This window comes from Lytechinus variegatus, chromosome 10 (genome assembly GCF_018143015.1).
Source record: "Lytechinus variegatus isolate NC3 chromosome 10, Lvar_3.0, whole genome shotgun sequence".
Taxonomy (NCBI): Eukaryota; Metazoa; Echinodermata; class Echinoidea; order Temnopleuroida; family Toxopneustidae; genus Lytechinus; species Lytechinus variegatus.
In genome coordinates, this window is record NC_054749.1 from 8,177,125 (window position 1) to 8,198,408 (window position 21,284).

A 21,284-nucleotide genomic window follows, 5' to 3' on the forward strand; every position below is an offset into this window, starting at 1 on the left:
CTTGTGTGTGCGCCCATATTAATAACTATAATTACGAGGACTTGTGTGTATGCCCATATTAATAACTATAATTATGAGGACTTTTATGTGTGCCCAACAACTATGAGGACTTGTGTGTGTGCGCCCATATTAATAACTATAATTTCGAGGACTTGTGTGTGTGTGTCCCCATATTAATAACTACAATTATGAGGACTAGTGTGTGTGTGTGCCCTTAATAACTATAATTACGAGGACTTGTGTGCGTGCCCATATTAAGATGACTTGTGTGTGCGCCCATATAAATAACTATAATTATGAGGACTTGTGTGTATGCCCATATTAATAACTATAATTATGAGGACGAGTGTGTGTGCCCATATTAATAACTACAATTATGAGGACGAGTGTGTGTGCCCATATTGATAACTTTAATTATGATGACTTGTGTGTGCGCCCATATAAATAAATATAATTGTGGGGACGAGTGTGTGTGCCCATATTAATCACTATAATGAAGATGACTTGTGTGTGTGTGTGACCCTCATAACTATAATTATGAGGACGGGTATGTGTGCGGTCAAATTGCCAAAATGATATTTTTGACGGAAAATGCACTTCCCAATGTTTTCACAAAAAAATCAAGCTTAGCCAAAATTATGGCGTTAAAGTAATTTTTCTTGAAAACTCTGCCCATCAATACACAAAAACTGTCATAATTATGTGAGTGGGAGTCTGAAGATTGGCATTAAAGCAAAATTATCATTTCGTTGTACGTGAGAACCTTCATTTACATAATTCTTAGTACATGGTGCTCTCAAAAAGACCCTTGTGACTTTTGAAAAGTGACATTTTTTCTCTTACGCGCGTGTTCACTCACGCACGAAATATGGAATTATGCTGATTTTTACACACAAGCTAGCTAGAAAGTTGAATGACATTACCTGTAAATTTTGTTACTGGACACTTGCCCGTTAAAAAGTTATGCTCCTTTCAAGTAGGGGGGGGGGGAATAACTTTTTTGTTGCGTTTATAATAATCTCTCTCTGTTTAAAAGAAAGTTCAAACTGTATAATCTCATTTTCACACACTTATCAATCTGATTTTATATTGTAATTTCTTTATTTGTATCTTTAAATGTATATGTATGAGTTATTGCAGATATTACAACCTTGTTACTATGTATATTAAGGGAACTTTACTTCACAAAGCCACCAGAATGGCTTTTCTTAAGTTCTTTTTTTTTCATTCCGTTTGTGACATCAATGAATCAATGAACTGATTATACTCTCTAATGTGACTTGGTTTTCTATTAATTTATACTGCTTTATACACATATGTTTTATATTTGTACTTTATTCTTTTGGAATTGAAATAAATGCATGAACAGCAGCAACAACAAATTAAGAGGACTAGTGTGTGCCCATATTAATAAATATAATTATGAGGACTAGTGTGAGTGTGTGTGCCCCTCATAACTATAATAATGAGGACAAGTGTGTGTGTGTGTGCTCATATTAATATCTATAATTATGAGGACTGACACAATAGTATGTTGGGGCAACAGAATGAGGAATTTGTGAATTTGCCCATATCAATAACAATTAAATTGAATAATATGAATGACTGATATAAGAATGTGATAGTAAATATATATAATGAGCTCAAACTTTGACTTTTCCTATTGAAACAGAACAGGCAAAATTTGATCAAATTATAATTTTTTACTATTACGCTATTATAGGCAGGGCCCATTTGTTTTATACGTGTATCATAATATCCCGACGGTTCTGTTTATGCTATGTGATAGTTAAAACTACCACATCATGTCTCAAATCACTCTAATCATTATATATAACTTTTTTAATTGCTGTCTGAAGTGGTTTTGGCATTAGGTTAAAAACATTTACAAACACAATTGGGCAAACTACTTTGTACCCCCCCCACCAAACTTGAAACAGGTTTCACTGTAAAGGGCTCAGGCGCAGATTAAAATTGAAAAACCCATTGCAAATATATTTCTTGACTAAAAATCTAAATTGAGTGTAAATAACCCATGCGCACGCTTCTGCAACTTCAATTTGCAATGTTCTACATACAAGTGTATTCTGTATTTCCAACGTAATTTTTCCTGTGACATCAGCCTACTATATGCAAACAAATGTATTAAACTAAATGGCCACAAAAACACTAAAGTCACAAACAAGAAATTACATTGAACACCTAATTCAAACATTCATATTAAGGCTTTATTCATCTGTTTTGATAATTTCTCAAATAATTACATAAGTCTGTATCAGTTTTCTACAGAGCAAAGTTTAAAGCTAGTCTCTATTTATCATCGAAACAACACCAAAAAATTATTGAGACACTATAAAGATAAGGTAAAATTTCTGAATTGAACCTGTACCCATTAGAAACTTAATTGCTTAAAGAGACAAGATAATGTCATGCACTTTTTGATGGCTCTAGTCCAATGTGTTGTAATACACCCACTTTGTACCATTTTGAATATCAAATGAAAGGTAAAAATCCAAAAGTTGCAAAGACTCTCACTGAATGTGCCCATCTTTTCAATAAAACACAACTGTACTGATCACATGCCAACACTCACAAATTGTCATGGGGCAATGAGCCCTTAAAAAGCAGCATGTGAGTAGCTTAATTATAAACCATTTTTGAAATTGCACTTTGTTCAGTTAATTAGCATAATTTCCTTAAAACAACCTTTACCGTGCTTTTTGAAGCACCGAAATGTTGAGTCAACCTTGCCTAAGTCGAATCTGTTGGGACTGAAGAAATAGCTTTGACTTAGAGAGAATTCAAGTTATGAGGGGTAAAAACAATAGAATGTAAAGAGAAGAGGACTTGAAAAGACCTTCGACTTAGGCGATTATTTGACTTATGCGAGGTCGACTTAGACAAGGTATTACCACATTATGCGAATGAAATGTTTTTATATCAAATGCGGCATGGTTTCTAGATTAAATTTTGAAGAGTCTCAACATCTTTTTGTGGCAGTTAATTTGACTATTTATGAGAAAATGCTTTCAATCTAATGAATCTATCAAGAACTTTTACTTGTAAACTTACAAGAACTGGTACACAAAAAAGGTATAGGTGCAATATAATTATGTAGTATTAAATTCAACATCAAAAGTAAGTGCCCTCTCCCGAAGAACCCCCCATGATTGCCATAGAATCAATTTCTTTTCAAAGTAACACCAAGAAAAGGATATAGCTATGGTATAGAAACCAGTTTCTTAAAATCACCAAATGTGACTCAATGGCTGCATGCTATATGGGAACAACATGAACCCAAATTCCTGCATTTTCAAAAAGTACATAAATGTAGTTCATGTACATGATTAGTTCTTGTTTTTTGTTATACCAGATCTTGTTTTTATTGAATGTACATGTATCACCATTCATGCCTCCAAGAACCAAATTGTGATGACATTCCACTGTCTCATTTCAGGCGACTTAATATTTTGCTTCTTGCCCTGACTGTACCCTTTCCTAAATTCATAAGAATTTTCCACCTCAGCCCTTCCCATTTCCAACAACTTCCCTTTTCCTCCATTTTGATACAGAATTTCTGGATTTTTGTCAAATATGGCCTGACAGGCATCATTCACAGCCTTGTACTGTGAATTTCTTCCATCCTCTGACAAAATGCGTGCCCGGTCTCTATGATGTGAAGTGGTAGGTGGTGGAGATGCTGGAGGAGGAGATGCTCCAGGAATATATCTGTTGAGTGTTGCTTGTTTTATTATTTTCTTGGTGTCCAGTTGATTTCCACCTGGAGAAACAAACAAAATAAAAAGCATACTGTAACACACAGGGTTGCATTTGATTACTTGCTTTATTACATTTTGGATTGTAATTGATTATGAATTAGGATTTCAATTCTATCAGTAAATTTGTGCTTGCAATTGAACAATGACCATAAAACAAAATTAATGCTAACTTCAATTTGATATTGATGTCATGTTTTCAAATGAGTATTAACAAAATGTGCTGAAAATAACATTTTATCTTTTAAAAGTTAAAATGAGCACCCTTTTCAAAAATTAAATGAATTTGATTCATGATAAGTGTAATCAAAATATAATTGGTAATAAACAGTCGATTATGATTATTTGACCTCCCAAATCTTGATTACTTTACTAATACTGGAAAAAAATTAAATAAATAAGGCATAGTTTGAACTTGTCACTACACCAGGAACAAAATATAAGTTAAACTTTTTTACTATAATGCATTCAAACAATGTAAATTCTATTTCTTTAATTTTGAGCGTTGACCTGGGTATTCTGACAAAAAGAATTGAACAAGGAAAAGAGTAACCAATGAGAAAATAGGAAAATATCATTGGAACACTCAATAAAAGGTTAAATCATTCATGCATTCCATTTATCTGTGCAAATCCAGACTTTTGATCGTGAATTTCAATTTCTAAGTTTCCTTTTCGGTCATAAGATGGAAGAATTAATTGTTGAAAAATTATGCTCAGTTGATTTTTCATTAACTTTTTCTTTTGGTATCATCATCATCATCGGTCATCCATAGACGGAACAAAATAAGCAGATGCAGCAGAGTGGGTAGCCCATAATTTTCTGTCCAGTATTAGTTGCTGAACTTCGGATTCCTTGAGACGAATAAACCAGGGATATTCAAAACCAAATGCACATAAAAGAGTCTTTACCTGAGCTATTAGAGTCCTTTGATGTCAAGTTGGACATTGATGTGGAGGGTATCGGTGACGTTGGTTTCTCAAGGTTTGGTATCTTTGTTGATATCGGTGAAGAGTGATGTGGAGAGAAGTCAGCAGAATAATCGCAGTCATGTTGAATGTCATCAACGCTAGAGAAGTCGTCATCTGGCAAGCCTGGGCTCATGCTAGGACTGCTGTATTAGGGTTCATAAACAAAATTTGAAAGGGTTTAGAATGTGAATATATTTTTATGTTACCGTATATATATATTGAAAACAATTATTATCATAATAAAATGGCCAAGCTTGTTCCTTTCCTGCCCAAGGGGAAGGGGGAAGGTTATGATTAAGTATAATCGCCATTTTTAGTAAAAAAAAATGAAAGCAAGCATTTTGCCAATTCAATCTTCTTTTGGGCCACACTACAAGAGGGTGCCATTTTATACAGTAGTAACACATGGGCTATTTTGACAGTACGCAATGCAACACACAATTGAACTTGTTTTTAGAATATCACGTCACATCAATAATATAATTGGAAGCGACATTAGGTTAAGGTTTAGATCGTCATTCGGCCACGTGGTCGAGCGGTCTAGGCACAGAGCACTCACACGACGATCGATTTTACTGCGCAAGTTCGAGTCCCACCTTGGCAGGCAATTTTTCACGCAAATTCCTTTTTACATTAATAAAGTATAAAGAGAAAACAACAAGTTTTGCATTTGCAATAGCTATAAATTACATTTCTGGACCTGTGCTCCAAAGGAGACTACCATTGTACACACCATGAGGGCTTGTGCCATGTCAATCTGAACTCTTTTGCTACAAAATTTCCCTTACCAAATTTCCCATGTCTGGACGGATATTGGAATATTTTTTTTGTTGGGGGGGGCGGGGTGAAATTATACATTTAGAAAAAAATTTTCAAATAAATTACAAGATTCGCAAGAAAACAGTTGGAGTTTTACAATGAGTCCTTTTTTATAATCTTCTTTGATGTTTTCTGGTAATTCTTGTAATCTTTATGGGAACATTGATAAAATACCAATACATTAGAATATCTTAAATTATATATTTTCAATTATTCAAATCAAAACTTTAGTTCAGCCCCTGTCAGCAGCTCATCATATTGAAATAGTTGAAAGCACTATCAAATTGGCATTATGATGTCACAATACATGAAGACCAATTTGTGTGATTTCTTTTTAGTGCAGGATAGTGCCGGTGTCAACAAAATGCGCATGGGCGAAATAATATTGCCCGTCATCAATGACGAGGGGCATTACAATGAATCAGTTTCCCCATAAAAATGCTAGATGAGGTTAAAAATAAAATTATCCTTACCTATATGAAAAGTTTGGGCTCGGGCTTCTATTTTCAGTGGCAAAGGTAAAATGTAGAGGTTCCGAATTTGATAAATATGGAAATACATCAGCTTCTACCTCTGTACCATCCTCAAGCTGGATGTTCAAGAGTTGGTCTCTGCTCTGTTGCAGTTTATCCAGTGCTGAAAAGAGAGAAAAAAAATTGAAAAAAATTAAATAAATAAACAATATAGAAGACAAAAGAAATGTTATTAACAACTAAATTTGCTAGTTACATCTCACTGTGCAATTACAATCAGAAGTTTATATTTGGTAAGATTTCAAAATACCCATCAGGTCGGCTCTGTTATTATTTGTTTAAGAGCAGATTTTTTTTGAAAGATGACTTGTAAAAATGTTAATGTTATTAACTAAAATTTAACCCTAACTAGGCCGGGGGGGGGGGCCCTCCGAGGCCCCCTCCCCCTCAACAAATTTCGCGATCATTTCGCCGCGCGAAAATTTCTGGTCACGCAGCCCACTGACTTTTTTCTTTCAAGTCTCTCGTAACTTTTAAGACCATTTTCACGAAAATCGGACATACCGTTACGACGCTACGCAACATTTTATACACGCATGTCAGCCTCAAAACCGCTCCAAAACGTGATTTTGTGTACAAAGTCAATGCAAATTGATTTTTTTCAATTAATTCACATAAAAATTCATATTTTTACTTTCAATGGCTGAAATCAATTTATTTTTATAGGTCAATTATGCTTGAAAAAATATTTGCACCAAATTTCGCTCAAAAAACAATAGAAAACATAAAAAATTAATCATTGTTGGCGCAATTTTTTTGCGAAGTATTGTAAGTCATGATACAAGGAATACTTATACCAAAAATTAGCTTTATATCAGCTACATTTAGGTGATTTAGAGCAAAAAATGTGTTTTTCTGCATAAATACACGCTTTGTGTCGTCTGCTAGTGCATGTTTGCACCCTCCGTTGCCCAACTCTCGATGACGTCATGCATAAATGAATACATTATGAAAAACCCATAAAGAGTGCATTTTTTCAAAAATCTGATGATGCAATTTTGTACCTTACGTGATACTCAACTCGCGTGCAAATTTTTGCGGCGATAGCGCGATCGACAGCCGAGAACTGATGGGGGGGGGGCCTCTCCGGCCATAAGAACTCATGAAATGCCCCGGCCTAGTTAGGGTTAAGTCTGATAATAAGTTTTTCTTTTTGTACACATAATCACATATACCGTTTTGTTTGTTCATACCACTCACATTTTTATTATGTATACTTGTTTTTCAAAGATTTTATCCTGGAAAACACCAGTAAAATGTAACAATAACAATCTAATATATACCTTTAGTGACAAGTTCGTCAAAATTGGACGCTATAACTGATTTTTTCATGCTCCTGTGCCACACCTTCCACATCTTAGGAGAATCCATTGTGTCATAAACTTGGGATTTATCTACAAACTCAATAGGAGAGAATAAATTTCAAAGATGGCAAGATATATTCACATTTTAAATTATATATTATATATATTCACATTTTTAATTATATATCACTGATTTTATAAGACCCGTGAATGTAAAGTTGCATAAATTTTTCCATTTTAATCTCTTATAAAACAAAGTGATCACCGAAATGTGTCTTGCCCAGTAGCAGCCAGTTCCAGGCAGAATTGAAATCGGACAAAAAAAGTTGAAGGAGTAGCGTTCTGTAGCCAATTTTACAAAATGATAAAAAATACCTAGGGTTTAGGGTCAAAATTCTGTGGGGAAGTTTTGTAGATCCTCACCAAGCCCTATCACATAAAGCAAACAAAATTGAAATTTGATGAAAAATGGCAAAGGAGTAACCTTTTGCAGCCAATCTGAAATACCGGTCGAAAATCAAGGTCAAAGGACAAGAAAATAAGACAAGAAAACAAGAGATACGCATGACTTTAAAATATGTGAATTTTTTTGTGGCCCAACCTGTATCTATTTTGACTACCTGTAACGTTTTGCAGCCAAGCTGAAATATAGATCGAGAATCAGGGTCAAAGGTCAAAATAATATGTCAAGAATGCAAAGAAGTTTTGTAATGATTTGGCTTGAACCTGTCTCCGCACTCATTCAAGACATCATTTTAAGATCGGCTTTTTACAGCACCACTCAAACATCTCAAATTCAAAGATAGCAGACACTATTTAAGAAAACAAGAAATTCATGACTTTAAAATATGTGCATTTTTTATGGCCCAACCTGTATTTATTTTGACTATCTGTCACGTTTTGCAGCCAATCTGAAATATATGTCGAAAATCAGGGTCAAAGGTCAAAATTATGTCAAGAAGTTTTGTAATAAATTAGCTTGAACCTGTCTCCGCACTCATTCAAGACACCATTTTAAGATCGGCCATATAGCACCACTCAAACAACATCTCAAATTCAAAGATAGAAGACACTATTCAAGAAAACAAGAGATACGTATGACTTTAAAATATGTGAATTTTTTTGTGGCCCAACCTGTATCTATTTTGACTACCTGTAAGTAACGTTTTGCAGCCAATCTGAAATATAGGTCGAAAATCAGGGTCAAAGGTCAAAATAATATGTCAAGAATGTCAAGAAGTTTTGAAATGAATTGGCTTGAACCTGTCTCCGCACTCATTCAAGACACCATTTTAAGATCGGCTTTTTACAGCACCACTCAACAACATCTCAAATTCAAAGATAACAGACACTATTCAAGAAAACAAGAAATTCATGACTTTACAATATGTGCATGTCAAGAAGTTTTGTAATAAATTGGCTTGAACCTGTCTCCGCACTCATTCAAGACACCATTTTAAGATCGGCCATTTTATATAGCACCACTCAAACAACATCTCAAATTCAAAGATAGAAGACACTATTCAAGAAAACAAGAGATACGTATGACTTTAAGATATGTGAATTTTTCATGGCCCAACCTGTATCTATTTTGACTACCTGTAAGTAACGTTTTGCAGCCAATCTGAAATATATTCAAGAAAACAAGAGATTCATTACTAAAAAAATGTGCAATTTGTTGTGGCCCAAAGTGTATTCATTTTGACTACCTGTATTACTCACCAGTTATAGAAGTTCTTCCCAATTACTTGCTACTGTAATTGCCCCGACAACGATCAATGAAGATGGAAATCTACCAATTCCTGTTGCAGAAGAAGAAAGATCTTGGTGTGATTTTTGACCAGAAACTCGAATTTTCGAACCATGTCGACAAAATTTGTTCTACAGCAAACCGTTAACTGGGCATCATCATTTACCCGCACATGTCGTTGAGACTCCTTCAAATCTAATTTAGAAAAGTTTTGGTCATCGAATAAAAAAAAAGACAAATATAATATCGTTCAAAGTTTTTCCTGTACATGTTCAACTGCTATATAGCGCCATACAATTATTAGAAGCAGAATTTACTCATCATGAAGTCAGCGAGAGACACATAAGTTTTTACTTTATGCCTACATCCAAGCTATTAAGTTTACTTTCGTGCTAAAAACCTCCGAGGTTGATTGAGTCCCTGACCTTTTTCACCGTATTGTATGTCATTCATCCTTTTTTTAATTAAAGTAAATTGCTTGTTCAACAGCTTATATTCTTCCCACTTTGCAATTAGAGGGTCCATTAGCACTTTCTTTGGAATAGTGTTGAAACCTGAAGAGTTTGTTGAAGGAGGTAAATTAAGAGATGATGATGATAAGGAATGGTTATATCCTTTTGCTGGTCTACTGCAACCTGAAGAGTTTGTTGAAGGAGGTAAATTAAGAGATGATGAGGAGGAGGAATGGATATCTTCCCCTGCTGGATTACTGCAACCTGAAGAATTTGTTGGAGGTAAATTGAGAGACGACGATGATGTGGATTGGATGGAATGGTTATCTTCCTTCAGTAGACTATAAAGTTTCCTTGTTTCATTGCCAGATAATTGATTTCTTGTTTTTTGTGCTCTCCTCTTCAAGTATGCCTTTCTGGCTTCTTTGTTGTGCTTCCCCATTAGTTTATCATCAGTAATCTGTAATCAAGAGCGTAAATAAAATGAAGAAGATTAAAAAATAAATATATGAAGAGTCACTTGGGGATAACGTTAAAGTATGCAGTGATAAATAAAAAAAAAATGTCCACGTAAATTATAAATGCAAACTTACATCCCGAAAAAGGGGATACATTTTGACCACTCTCGACTTTAATAAAACTACATAACTTTCTAAAGGGAATTTTAAAATAAAATTACAGATAGAAGCTCTAATTCATAAGGTATTTTGCAAACTAAAAATTTTGATAACAAGTGGATTAGTAAATTACGCGATGCGCAATATATGTCCCCGCCGATAATGTAAAATTCCCATTATGTCGCATCGGTGCTATCACATAAGGCAAACGGAATCGAAATCAGATGAAAATTGGTGAAGTAGTAGCATTTTGTAGCCAATGTACATAATAGGTCAAAGTCAATGTCAAAGGGGTCAAAATTCCGTGAAGAAGTTTTGTAGTCTTCACCTAGTGCTATCACATAAAGCAAACGGACTCGAAATCGGATGAAAAATGGCGAAGGAGTAGCATTTTGTAGCCAATTAACGATATAGGTCAAAAATCAAGGTCAAAGGTCAAAATTCTGTGAAGAAGTTTTGTAGCCATCACCTAGTGCTATCACATAAAGCAAACGGAATCGAAATCGGATGAAAAATGGCGAAGGAGTAGCATTTTGTAGCCAATGTACATTATAGGTAAAAATCAAGGTCAAAGGGGTCAAAAGTCAAAATTCCGTGAAGAAGTTTGGTAGTCCTCAGCTAGTGCTATCACATAAAGCAAACGGAATCAAAATCGGATGAAAAATGGCGAAGGAGTAGCATTTTGTAGCCAATTAACAATATAGGTCAAAAATCAGGGACAAAGGTCAAAATTCTGTGAAGAAGTTTTGTAGCCATCACCTAGTGCTGTCATATAAAGCAGACGAATCGAAATCGGACGAAAAATGGCGAAGGAGTAGTAAATTGAAGATTTTGATCACATACGGACGCACGGACGGACGGACACACATACATACACACGTACGGAGCCCGTTTCATAGTCCCCTGCTCGAACTCGTTCGGCGGGGACAAAAAGTGCAACTATCATACTATTGCCATTGGATGGTGGTGGTTGCTTGGCCACTGAACTTTTTCTTATAACTTTTTTGTTAAGAAATCTGCATTTTTGAAAAACTTTGTGACACAAAAAATTTAAATTTGTATTCTGAAGGGATAGATGGGAGAAAATTTACAATCTTGGTATCAAATGAAAGCTTATCAGTTGCTCTTCAAATAATATCAATAGACTCCCATTTGACTGTTTGATGAGCCCCTATTTTTTATGATAAATAATTCTGAATTGCAGACTTGGGTTAAGACCAATAAGTTTCAGAGATTGGGCAGATCACATCATTCATGCTAATAATATCCATCCGCACTAAAAATCGTCCGTGGTACATATACATACGTACTTATGCAGAAATGAAGCTCGTTAATATATGCGCATTAAATATAGTTCCTTCATATCTACCGTAGATCTAGATCTATTTTATTATAACAGACTTTTGTAGGGGTTGGGAATAACATGAATTTTACGAGCAATATTAAAATGTTCAGCACAAGAATTAATTAATATCGTTGGGAACAAAATCAACGGAGATGATTAACAGTTAGATAGATTCAATTTTATTCAGACTGCCCTAAGTCTACGTTAGTTAGGTAGATTTCTAGATCTAAGTTAGATTGAAGGGGAGACATTAAAGTTAAACTTAAAGCTACGCACTTTCTTATCTTACGTCTTATAAGTAGACCTACATAATAGAATTCACTATTTTGTATTTTTATACCATCTTTCGCTACATTTTCTGAGGATTATCTTAATACAAAAGACATGGAATAAAACGAACAGCAGTAACGAAAATCGTCGCCTGATCGAGACCCCCTCTTCCGTTGCCGTGAAAACAAATCGGGTCATAAGTCGACTACGCACTCACTCACTGACACTGTGAAGTTTGATTTAACACTAGTTTTAATTATCGTTTTTTTTCCCAAATTTTCGCGATAGGGCCTAGATCTATATCATAAAATGTTTACCATAGATCAATAATTCTTACCTTTTTCACACCTTACTTCTATCTTTAGCCGTCAAAGAAGGAATTTTGAGCTTTGAAATGAAACACTATTTTGCTATGTATTAGTCTAACAAGTTACAGCGCCTGTAATAATAAAGCGAATGCATATTTTTCCCATTCACTTTGCACGTATTTTGCAGCGATCATGACCTGCGTAGCTGACCCCTATTTAAAAGTTGTAACGTTAACGTTAGAAGAGTAAGAAAGAAAAAAAAAGAAGTCTTCATTTTCGTTGAGTGCCCGAACACCTCAAACCCCTATCTAAAATGAAATCCGGAAATGCATATTTAACAATATCTTCGATCATATTAAAATGAAGAAAGATAACACTTACTTTTAATCTGGTCACGCTTCTGTAGATCCATGCGGCGCAACAGTACAATGCGGTAATGTAGTACCGGTACGTATATCGCGCGCAGCTCCAGCATGCACTACTAAAAACTTTTAGCCTCCATGCAAGTCTAATCTTGAGTTCGCTACGATAATGATTTACGTAGCAGTGAAGGAATTAGGTTTGGCGTCTGTCATGTAGCACATTGATGGACTGCTTCATTATACTATTGAAATATATGCACAATCACAACTATCTGTTACAGTAGATTGATGGACTACTTTAATAATGAAACAATCGAAATAAGCACAATCGCAACATCGTAAGAATTGAAATATTGTTTAATTCAAACAATAAAAAACAAAAGAAATAGTGAGTGATATCGACTCTCTCATTTGGATGTAACTGGCTCGTTCATATAACTATTTTGTTGAAAATAAGCGAAACTTTGAAATGTCATAACTTTCGTATTTTACATCCGATTTTGATGAAATTTTCAGCTTTGTGCTTGTCTGATTTTTCTCTATTGATTCAAATCAACATTCTTCTGAGGTGGACTTGACCTTTAAGAACTCCATCAAGAAGGGGGAAAGCAGCAATACCTGAATTAGTGACAAAAAAGGGGATAGTTCATGTCAACTGTACACTAGCATACAACAAAAAAATCTAAATTTTCCTTAGTATTGCATTGGTAGTTTTGCTTGAAAGGCCATAGCTTGCACAACCATATAGATACAATTTATTTCATTGTCATCTTGAATATCACAATTTTAATCAGACTGTACCTGAATCCATCTTGTTCAGTTGTTGTCCCACAACCGTAATTTCCCTTACGGCCAATGGTGCCTGGTAAATATCCCGGTTGGTGTCTTCCGAGTGTCCAAGATGCTTAAACACAAAATCTCTGTCCTTCTCTGGAATCTCTGTCAGGGCAAACAAAACACTCACTCTGTGCCTGTTTGCAGTTGCTGTGATCACTTCACTATTGTCAAGATGGACCTTCTTACACAGGCTTTTGATGGCATGCCATCCAGAAACATGGCCTTCTGACATATATGTACATGGGAATAAATATGTGTTATCCTCACGGATTCCACACATTGACCTTACTTCAGGGTCTGCTAGCTTTCTTAAGGCATGGTGGGTGTCCTCTGTAAAAAGAATCGGAACAAGGTGCCTGCCTTTTCCACTCTGATACCCAACTTTGAATTTGGCTGCAAGGGCCTTGTCCAGTGGATCAAGAACATCTAGTTGTTGTTGATCTAACCACACACCCTCATCTGCATCATTCCAGTGTTTGATAAACAAGCGACTCGGCTCACCACCTCTTCGTGCATTGAATAAAGTTAGACGTGATACAACACAATCTCGCAGCTCTACAAAGCGATGTGAATCCATGACACAGAATTTGTCATTTGTTATCTGCCTAATTCGCTGCAAGATGTAATCTTTCAAAGTTTTTATATCTTTATCAAGAGGCTGGGCACTCGGTCTTCGAAGTCTTTCTTCCCTAGTCTTATGGAGCTTATAGGCTGCATCTCCAAACACAGCATTGTGTGTCAACTCAAGAACCGAAACAAATTTGTCTATGTCTGCTGCTTTGTCATCATTGTCGTCCATCAGCTAGGTACCCTTTAGTATCTTGCATGCTGACTTAAGAAGATAGTATATTCCTGACTTAAGACCAGCTTTCACATCAGTTCCTGTTTGTACATCATGTGTTGTATATTCTTCAATGGCTTCTTCGAGATGCCGGAAGTTTGCTCGCTTCATCAAATCCGACACATTTCCTTCTTTTGCAGTAAGTTCTCCCAGCTTGTTTTCCGTCTGCTGCATTATTTTATATAAAGATGCCAGCCTTCTCATATCTCTCATGACGGACTTTCTCACTTCAGTCTTCTTGTCAACTTTTCTTTTTTGTTTAGACCACAGCCTTCTGCCAATTGAAAGAAGCACAGGATCAGTTTTACACATGTCACCAATCTCATCATCCCTGAACTTACTCAAAATATCTGCCACAAAGTCTTCTCCAATGTCTGCATCTTTTGCTAGGGTAAGTAATTCTGCTGGTAAATTGACAGCAGAATCAGACTGTTCTGCACATGCCTTCTTATGCCTTGTGATGTAACTTTGAGCGTAGCTTCCTGAACAATTGCCACAGATAACTACCTTATGGCATTTTGATTTTCTTTCACGCTCAAAGGAGGGATAGTCACATCTTGCTTCCTTCTTGTTGACTTCAAGAGTCCCTTCTTTTTTTCAGGAGTTTAATACAGATATTCTATCTTTCCTAGGAAGGAGTAAAGCATTCTTTACACGTAATTGATTCTTATGCTGTGTCATGATATGCTGTGAAAGCTTTGACTTGTAAGAGTGGCAAAAAATACAAAAACGTGCAGGTTTCTTATACTTCTTTCTCGTTTTGTCATTTTTGCTATGTTTCTCAGTTTTGTGGAGTGTACGATGTTTCTTTCTTCTGTTCAGAGTCTTTTCTTCATCATCGGATGATTCAATATCCAACCTTCTTCTCTTCCTGCAAAGTCTATCTCTATGATCATCACATGAATCTGCAAAATTACTGATGACCACATCAGTACATCAGTATCATCGTCAATATCGTCTGTTGATGCATGAACATTATGTCTCCTGCCTGCAGTTGAAGAATCTATAGGCCAGGAAATGTTTGGAGATCGGGACAGTGGAAATGAAGGTTCAATATCCAATGGCCTTCTATTGAAGCACAATATGTCTGATTCTGCTTGATCACTTTCCGCACTTACCACATCAGTATCATCATCTGTTGATGCATGAACATTATGTCTCCTGCCTGCAGTTGAAGAACCTGTTGGCCAGGAATGTTTTCGAGATTGGGACATTGGAAATGAAGGTTCAGTATCAAATAACCTTCTCTTGAAGCAAAATATGTCTGATTCTGCTTGATCACTTTCTGCAGAAGAACTGATCACATCAGTATCATTGTTGTGGTTTGTTGATAGGTCACATCTGTCTGTAGCTAAGGAACTTCTTGTATCTGTAGAGGAAACTTTTGAACTGGATGGCACTATGGTTGGGGTGGAAGCAACTGCAGTTGGGGTGAATGGCAATACAGTTGGGGTTGATGGTACTATGATTTGGGTAGATTGCACTGCAGTTGGGGTGGATGGCACGACTGTTTCAGTGGCTGTCACTTCGGTTTGACAGGATGGCACTACAGTTGGGGCGGATGGTACTATGGCAGGGTTGGATTGACTGTTTTGGGTTGATAATGCTACTTTTGTGGTAAGGTCGAGTGGTTGAGTGGTTGTCGTTGATTGCAATTTGGTTGGGGTGGATGGAAATAAGATTGGTGTGGATGGCACTACAGTTGGGGTGGATTCAACTTCTACTAGGGTAACAGGTACTACTACTGTTTGTGTGAATGATGCTGCGATTGGGATGGAAGACACAGCCATTGGCGTAGATGGCACTAACGTTTGGTTGACTGGCAGTACTGCCAGGGTGGCTGGTTCTGTTTGGGTGGATGATACCGCAGCAGGAATAGATGGTACTTCAGTTTGGGAAGAAGGCACTTCTGCTGGGGTGGCTGGCACTCCTGTTTGAGTGGATGGCACATTGGCTGGGGTGGATGGCACATTGGTTGGGGTGGATGGCTCTACTGTTTGGGTGAATGGCACATTGTTTGGGGTGGATGGCTCTACTGTTTGGGTGAATGGCACATTGGTTGGGGTGGATGGCTCTACTGTTTGGGTGAATGGCACATTGGTTTGGGTGGATGGCTCTACTGTTTGGGTGAATGGCACATTGGTTTGGGTGGATGGCTCTACTGTTTGGATGGATGGCACATTGGTTGGGGTGGATGGCTCTACTGTTTGGGTGGATGGCACATTAGTTTGGGTGGATGGCTCTACTGTTTAGATGGATCGCACATTGGTTTGGGTGGATGGCTCTACGGTTTGGGTGAATGGCACATTGGTTGGGGTGGATGGCTCTACTGCTTGGATGGATGGCACATTGGTTTGGGTGGATGGGATATTGGTTTGGGTGGATGGCACATTGGTTGGGGTGAACGGCACATCTGACTGTTCCTAAATTGAAAAGATGTGCAGAATTTTTGGAAGAAAAACAAACAAATTTTTACCATACCGATTTCCATCTACATGTAGATTACCTTTCCAATTCACTGCTCAGTTTCACCTTTTCTTCCTTCTTCCTTTTGTCTTTTTTTTAATTGCTGAGCTTCGTATGAGAGAGAAAGAAATGTGTGACACTAACTTTTTCATTTACAACAGAGACCCATGGAATCAGTTTTGCAGTAATTTGAGCAGTGCGAGAATAGCAAAGGGGTTAAACTTATGTCTTTCATTACAGTAAATTATAATATAAGATATGTGTTGCAACATTGTCAGGGCTCCACACTACATGTAGCTGTTTTTCTTTAATAGTTCACCAAAATCATCAACTTTAGGGGTTTTTAACACAAGTTACTTTAAAATGAAGAATAACTCTCAATGGAAAAGGTGTCACAGTAGTAGAGATGTTGTCAAAAATGAAATAAATGGCAAAAAGAAGCTGCTGTAAACTGCTTATCTAAAAAAAAGCCAATGGAGTAAATAAGAGAGTCAAAAGGGGCCTACGCTTTCGATCCTAGCAGAATCTTCTTCGGAGGCAAAATTACAAACATATAAGGTGGATCAAAAATAATATAGACCACAGACATTCAACAGCAACACTGGAACAAGGAGACAAAAGGGGCATTAGTGAGAAGAGATGACCAATCAGGTTCATGAAGGGGATGAAAGAAAAGGAGTAGGCAGACACAAAGGGAAGTTAGTGTGAGTAAGGCCAAAGAAAGACCTCAAGCCAAGAGGGATTAAGATAATGAGGCAGGCAACATCAAACAGGATCTGGAACAAAACAGTGATAGAGGGTATGAGGAAGATATGAATAACAAGAGAATTAGTGAGAGGTGGGTCCAACAAGTAACAAAGAAAGGCATAATAAACTTGTGCATAAGAGTGGGGGAAAAAAAGGGAACAACTGATAATGTGCAAAAGACATAAGTATGTATGATAGAGCATTAAACAAACTAAGAGAAGAAAGTAAGTGCAAAATAAATCTGTAAGTATAAAATATATAAATATATCCAAAATGAAAAAATAAAAATGAAATAAATTAAGTATTTTTTCTCATCTCTTTTTCAGGGTTTTGAACCTATTTTTAAGATCTACATATTCTTGGCAATGCTATATTTTCAATCACTGAAGTGGAGTGCAAAGAAAATTATTTTATTTTTAATTAAATTTGATACCAAATTTAGAGTTTAAAGGCCAAGTTTTGACAAAACTATAAACTTTTTTTCCAAAAAAAAATGAGCAGAAATTAAAATTTCGCAGACTTTGTACTGGTGGCACTACTTTCGGAACAATCCCTGGTTTCCCAGCTTTAAGAACAGATACAGCGTAACTCAAGTGCTCTGTAGATACTATCTACAACAATGATTTTTCCAAGTAACCCATGAATTCAGCTTTAAAATGATACCACACTTGTTGGAAGAGCTTTCTTAGATTTGATAATAAAGAAAAGTTGTACTACAGATCTACAAAAAGTATGTAACAGCACCACCCTTTTCGGTGGGCGACCTCATGACACATGACCATATTTCTCCCTTTGTGACTATATTTTCCCCATTGGAACAGTCTACCGTGAACTCTACTATTACTCTTAATTTTTGCTGAAATTCCTTCTCTCTTTCTATTTGTCCTAGGCACTTACAATGTAGAGACATATTTTGTGATAAGCGAAGATACAACTAATGTTAATTATTCTTATCTCATTATTATCATTGGAACATCTTAAGTGTAAATGTAAGTTACTTCACACTCACAGTGCATACATGCAGTGCAGTATTTTTTAAACAAGTGGAATGCCTCTGGCTGTCTCACCTGCATCACGCGGTTCAATATAGCAGCAGTGCTGACTTTGAATACTACTCTAACTCGCACAAGATGTTCAGTGATACATGGTTACTCTTATGTCCACTTTTTATGAATGAGACCAATAAACTTACAGAGATATGGTTATTCAACAAAAAAACCCAACATGGCCAAAGTTCATTGACCTTACATGACCTTTGACCTTGATCATGTGACCTGAAACTCGCACAGGATGTTCAGTGATACTTGATTACTCTTATGTACAAGTTTCATGAATCAGATCCATAAACTTTCAAAGTTTTGATGGTAATTCAACAGATACACCCAATTCGGCCAAAGTTTATTGACCTTTGACCTTGGTCATGTGACCTGAAACGCGCACAGGATGTTCAGTGATATTTGATTACTCATATGTCCAAGTTTAATGAACTAGACTAATAAACTTTCAAAGTTATGATGGTAATTCAACAGATACCCCTGATTCAGCCAAAGTTCATTGACCCTAAATGACCTTTGACCTTAATCACGAGACCTGAAACTTGCACAAAATATTCAGTGATGCTTGATTACTATTATGTCCAAGTTTCATGAATCAGATCCATAAACTTTCAAAGTTATGATGGGAATTCAACAGATATCCCCAATTCGGCCAAAGTTCATTGACCCTAAATGACCTTTGACCTTGGTCATGTGACGTGAAACTCATGCAGGATGTTCAGTGATACTTGATTAACCTTATGTCCAAGTTTAATGAACTAGATCCATATATTTTCTAAGTTATGATGACATTTCAAAAACTTAACCTCAGGTTAAGATTTCGATGTTGATTCCTCCAATATGGTCTAAGTTCATTGACCCTAAATGACCTTTGACTTTGGTCATGTGACATGAAACTTTAATAGGATGTTCAGTAATACTTGATTAACCTTATGGCCAAGTTTCATGAACTAGGTCCATATACTTTCTAAGTTATGATGTCATTTCAAAAACTTAACCTCAGGTTAAGATTTGATGTTGACGCCGCCGCCGCCGCCGTCGGAAAAGCGGCGCCTATAGTCTCACTCTGCTTCGCAGGTGAGACAAAAATTAGTAAAAATTCATTAAGCACATTTTTTTTTAGTCAAATATTACAGGAGAAATATAGTCTTTGTTTCAAAATAACACCGGGCATACTCTCTCTTACTAATTTGCCTTTAAATATTTGTACAATTTAGTAATTTCTATGTGCAAAATTAATACATTAATTTGTAAAATGAATGAAACACATGTACACTTAATTGAAACATTTGATGCATATTCTGTACTTTAGTAATTAGCATAATAATGGAGGATTGTGAAGATTCACCTCTACATAATGTATGTACACTGTTCCCATATGAATTTACTAATTAACAGTATGTTTTTAAACTTATTGAAAATCCTACCATGAAGTTTAATTTAAAATTAAGCATTTCCCCTTAAAGTATATATTTACCTTTTTGGAATCTTTATATGTACCCATGTACTAGTCCAGGATAGGCCTCATAGAAACTATTGACCAGACCGTGTTTTTTTTATATAATATTTTTTTATGGTTTCTTGTCAATTCCAGGGTGCTGATTCCGAATCTGGATGATGCCACTCTTGTAACCTTGAGCATTTTTCGCAAATTGGCAAAATGCAATATGGCCGCCAAAATATGCAAATTACCCATGAAAATCCTAAAATTGTCCCAACATTGGATGTGAAATGCATGAAATCGTGTGGCAGGGGTGAAATACTCTCTGACAAAGTAATTTTTGACAAAATATTTATTTTCTTGATATTCAAAATGGCTGCCATAGGCCATAAGTATAAACTAATTTTCACAAAAATTAGCACTAAACCGCAAAAAATCGTGATGTATGAACGAAGTAATATATGCAAATCATCATTACTAACGAGATATGTCATTTATTATGTCATATATGGGGATATTGCTGTATTTTGATATCTAAAATAGCCCCCACTGGCCCAAAGAGATGTACAATGGCAATGGCCGGGGCCAAAAGAATGACAAGAGTGAGCACTAAAATGCATATTATTAAGATAAACGAGTGGAATGCTGACTAAAAGCATCATTGCCATTAATAAGCCATTTATGTGATAAATGCTGAATTTTGACATTTAAAATGGCCGCCAGCCATAGGCCCTATATTTATCATGTACTGTACAATGCGAATGGACGAACTAATTTTCACAAGAGTGAGAATCATAAAATGCATATACTGTGATATACGAGTAAAAATATTGTCTTAAATATTATTTCTAACTAAATACATCACATATTGGTCGTGGAGGTAATAAATGCTGTACTTTGAAATCCAAATGGCTGCCATAGGTCCTAAAAGTATTGTGTACATTGTAACATGGGATATTACTTTGACAGAATTTGGCTTTGCTTGACTCTAAATATTAGTGTGTATTGTGAAAGGGTGAAATATTGTCTAAAACCATTGTTTCTACCGAGATATTATATCATGTGTAATTAAGTTGATAAACGCTGCATTTTAAATTGAAAATAGCCACCACAGGCCCCTATCGTAGAATATACAATTTGAGTGCAGATAATCAATGTTCACAAAATGGGCATATGGCAGCTATTTTGAATGCTGAAATACAGTTTTTATCACCTAAATTACATAAGATATGATATATTCTGTTATAAATCATGTTTTCAGACAATATTCCACTCATACATCACCATTTGGCCAAGCAAAGCCAAATTCTGTTGAAATAATTTGTTCCCATTCCCATTGTGCATAATACCATATGGGCCTGTAGCAGCCATTTTGACTTTCCAAAAACAG

General features: G+C 36.0%; 1 protein-coding gene and 1 pseudogene across 1 annotated transcript; both read right to left on the reverse strand.

Moving 5' to 3' along the window:
- Window positions 1–1,466: 1,466 nt before the first annotated feature.
- LOC121422513 lies at window positions 1,467–7,470 on the reverse strand. The gene is made up of 4 exons (XM_041617634.1): window positions 7,383–7,470; window positions 6,040–6,202; window positions 4,688–4,890; window positions 1,467–3,781 (listed from the first exon to the last, which is right to left on the reverse strand). Exons 1-4 carry the CDS (start codon window positions 7,468–7,470, stop codon window positions 3,408–3,410), a joined length of 828 nt encoding a protein of 275 aa, XP_041473568.1. The 3' UTR covers window positions 1,467–3,407.
- A 5,561-nt stretch (window positions 7,471–13,031) lies between these two features.
- LOC121422591 lies at window positions 13,032–21,265 on the reverse strand (annotated as a pseudogene).
- Window positions 21,266–21,284: the final 19 nt, after the last annotated feature.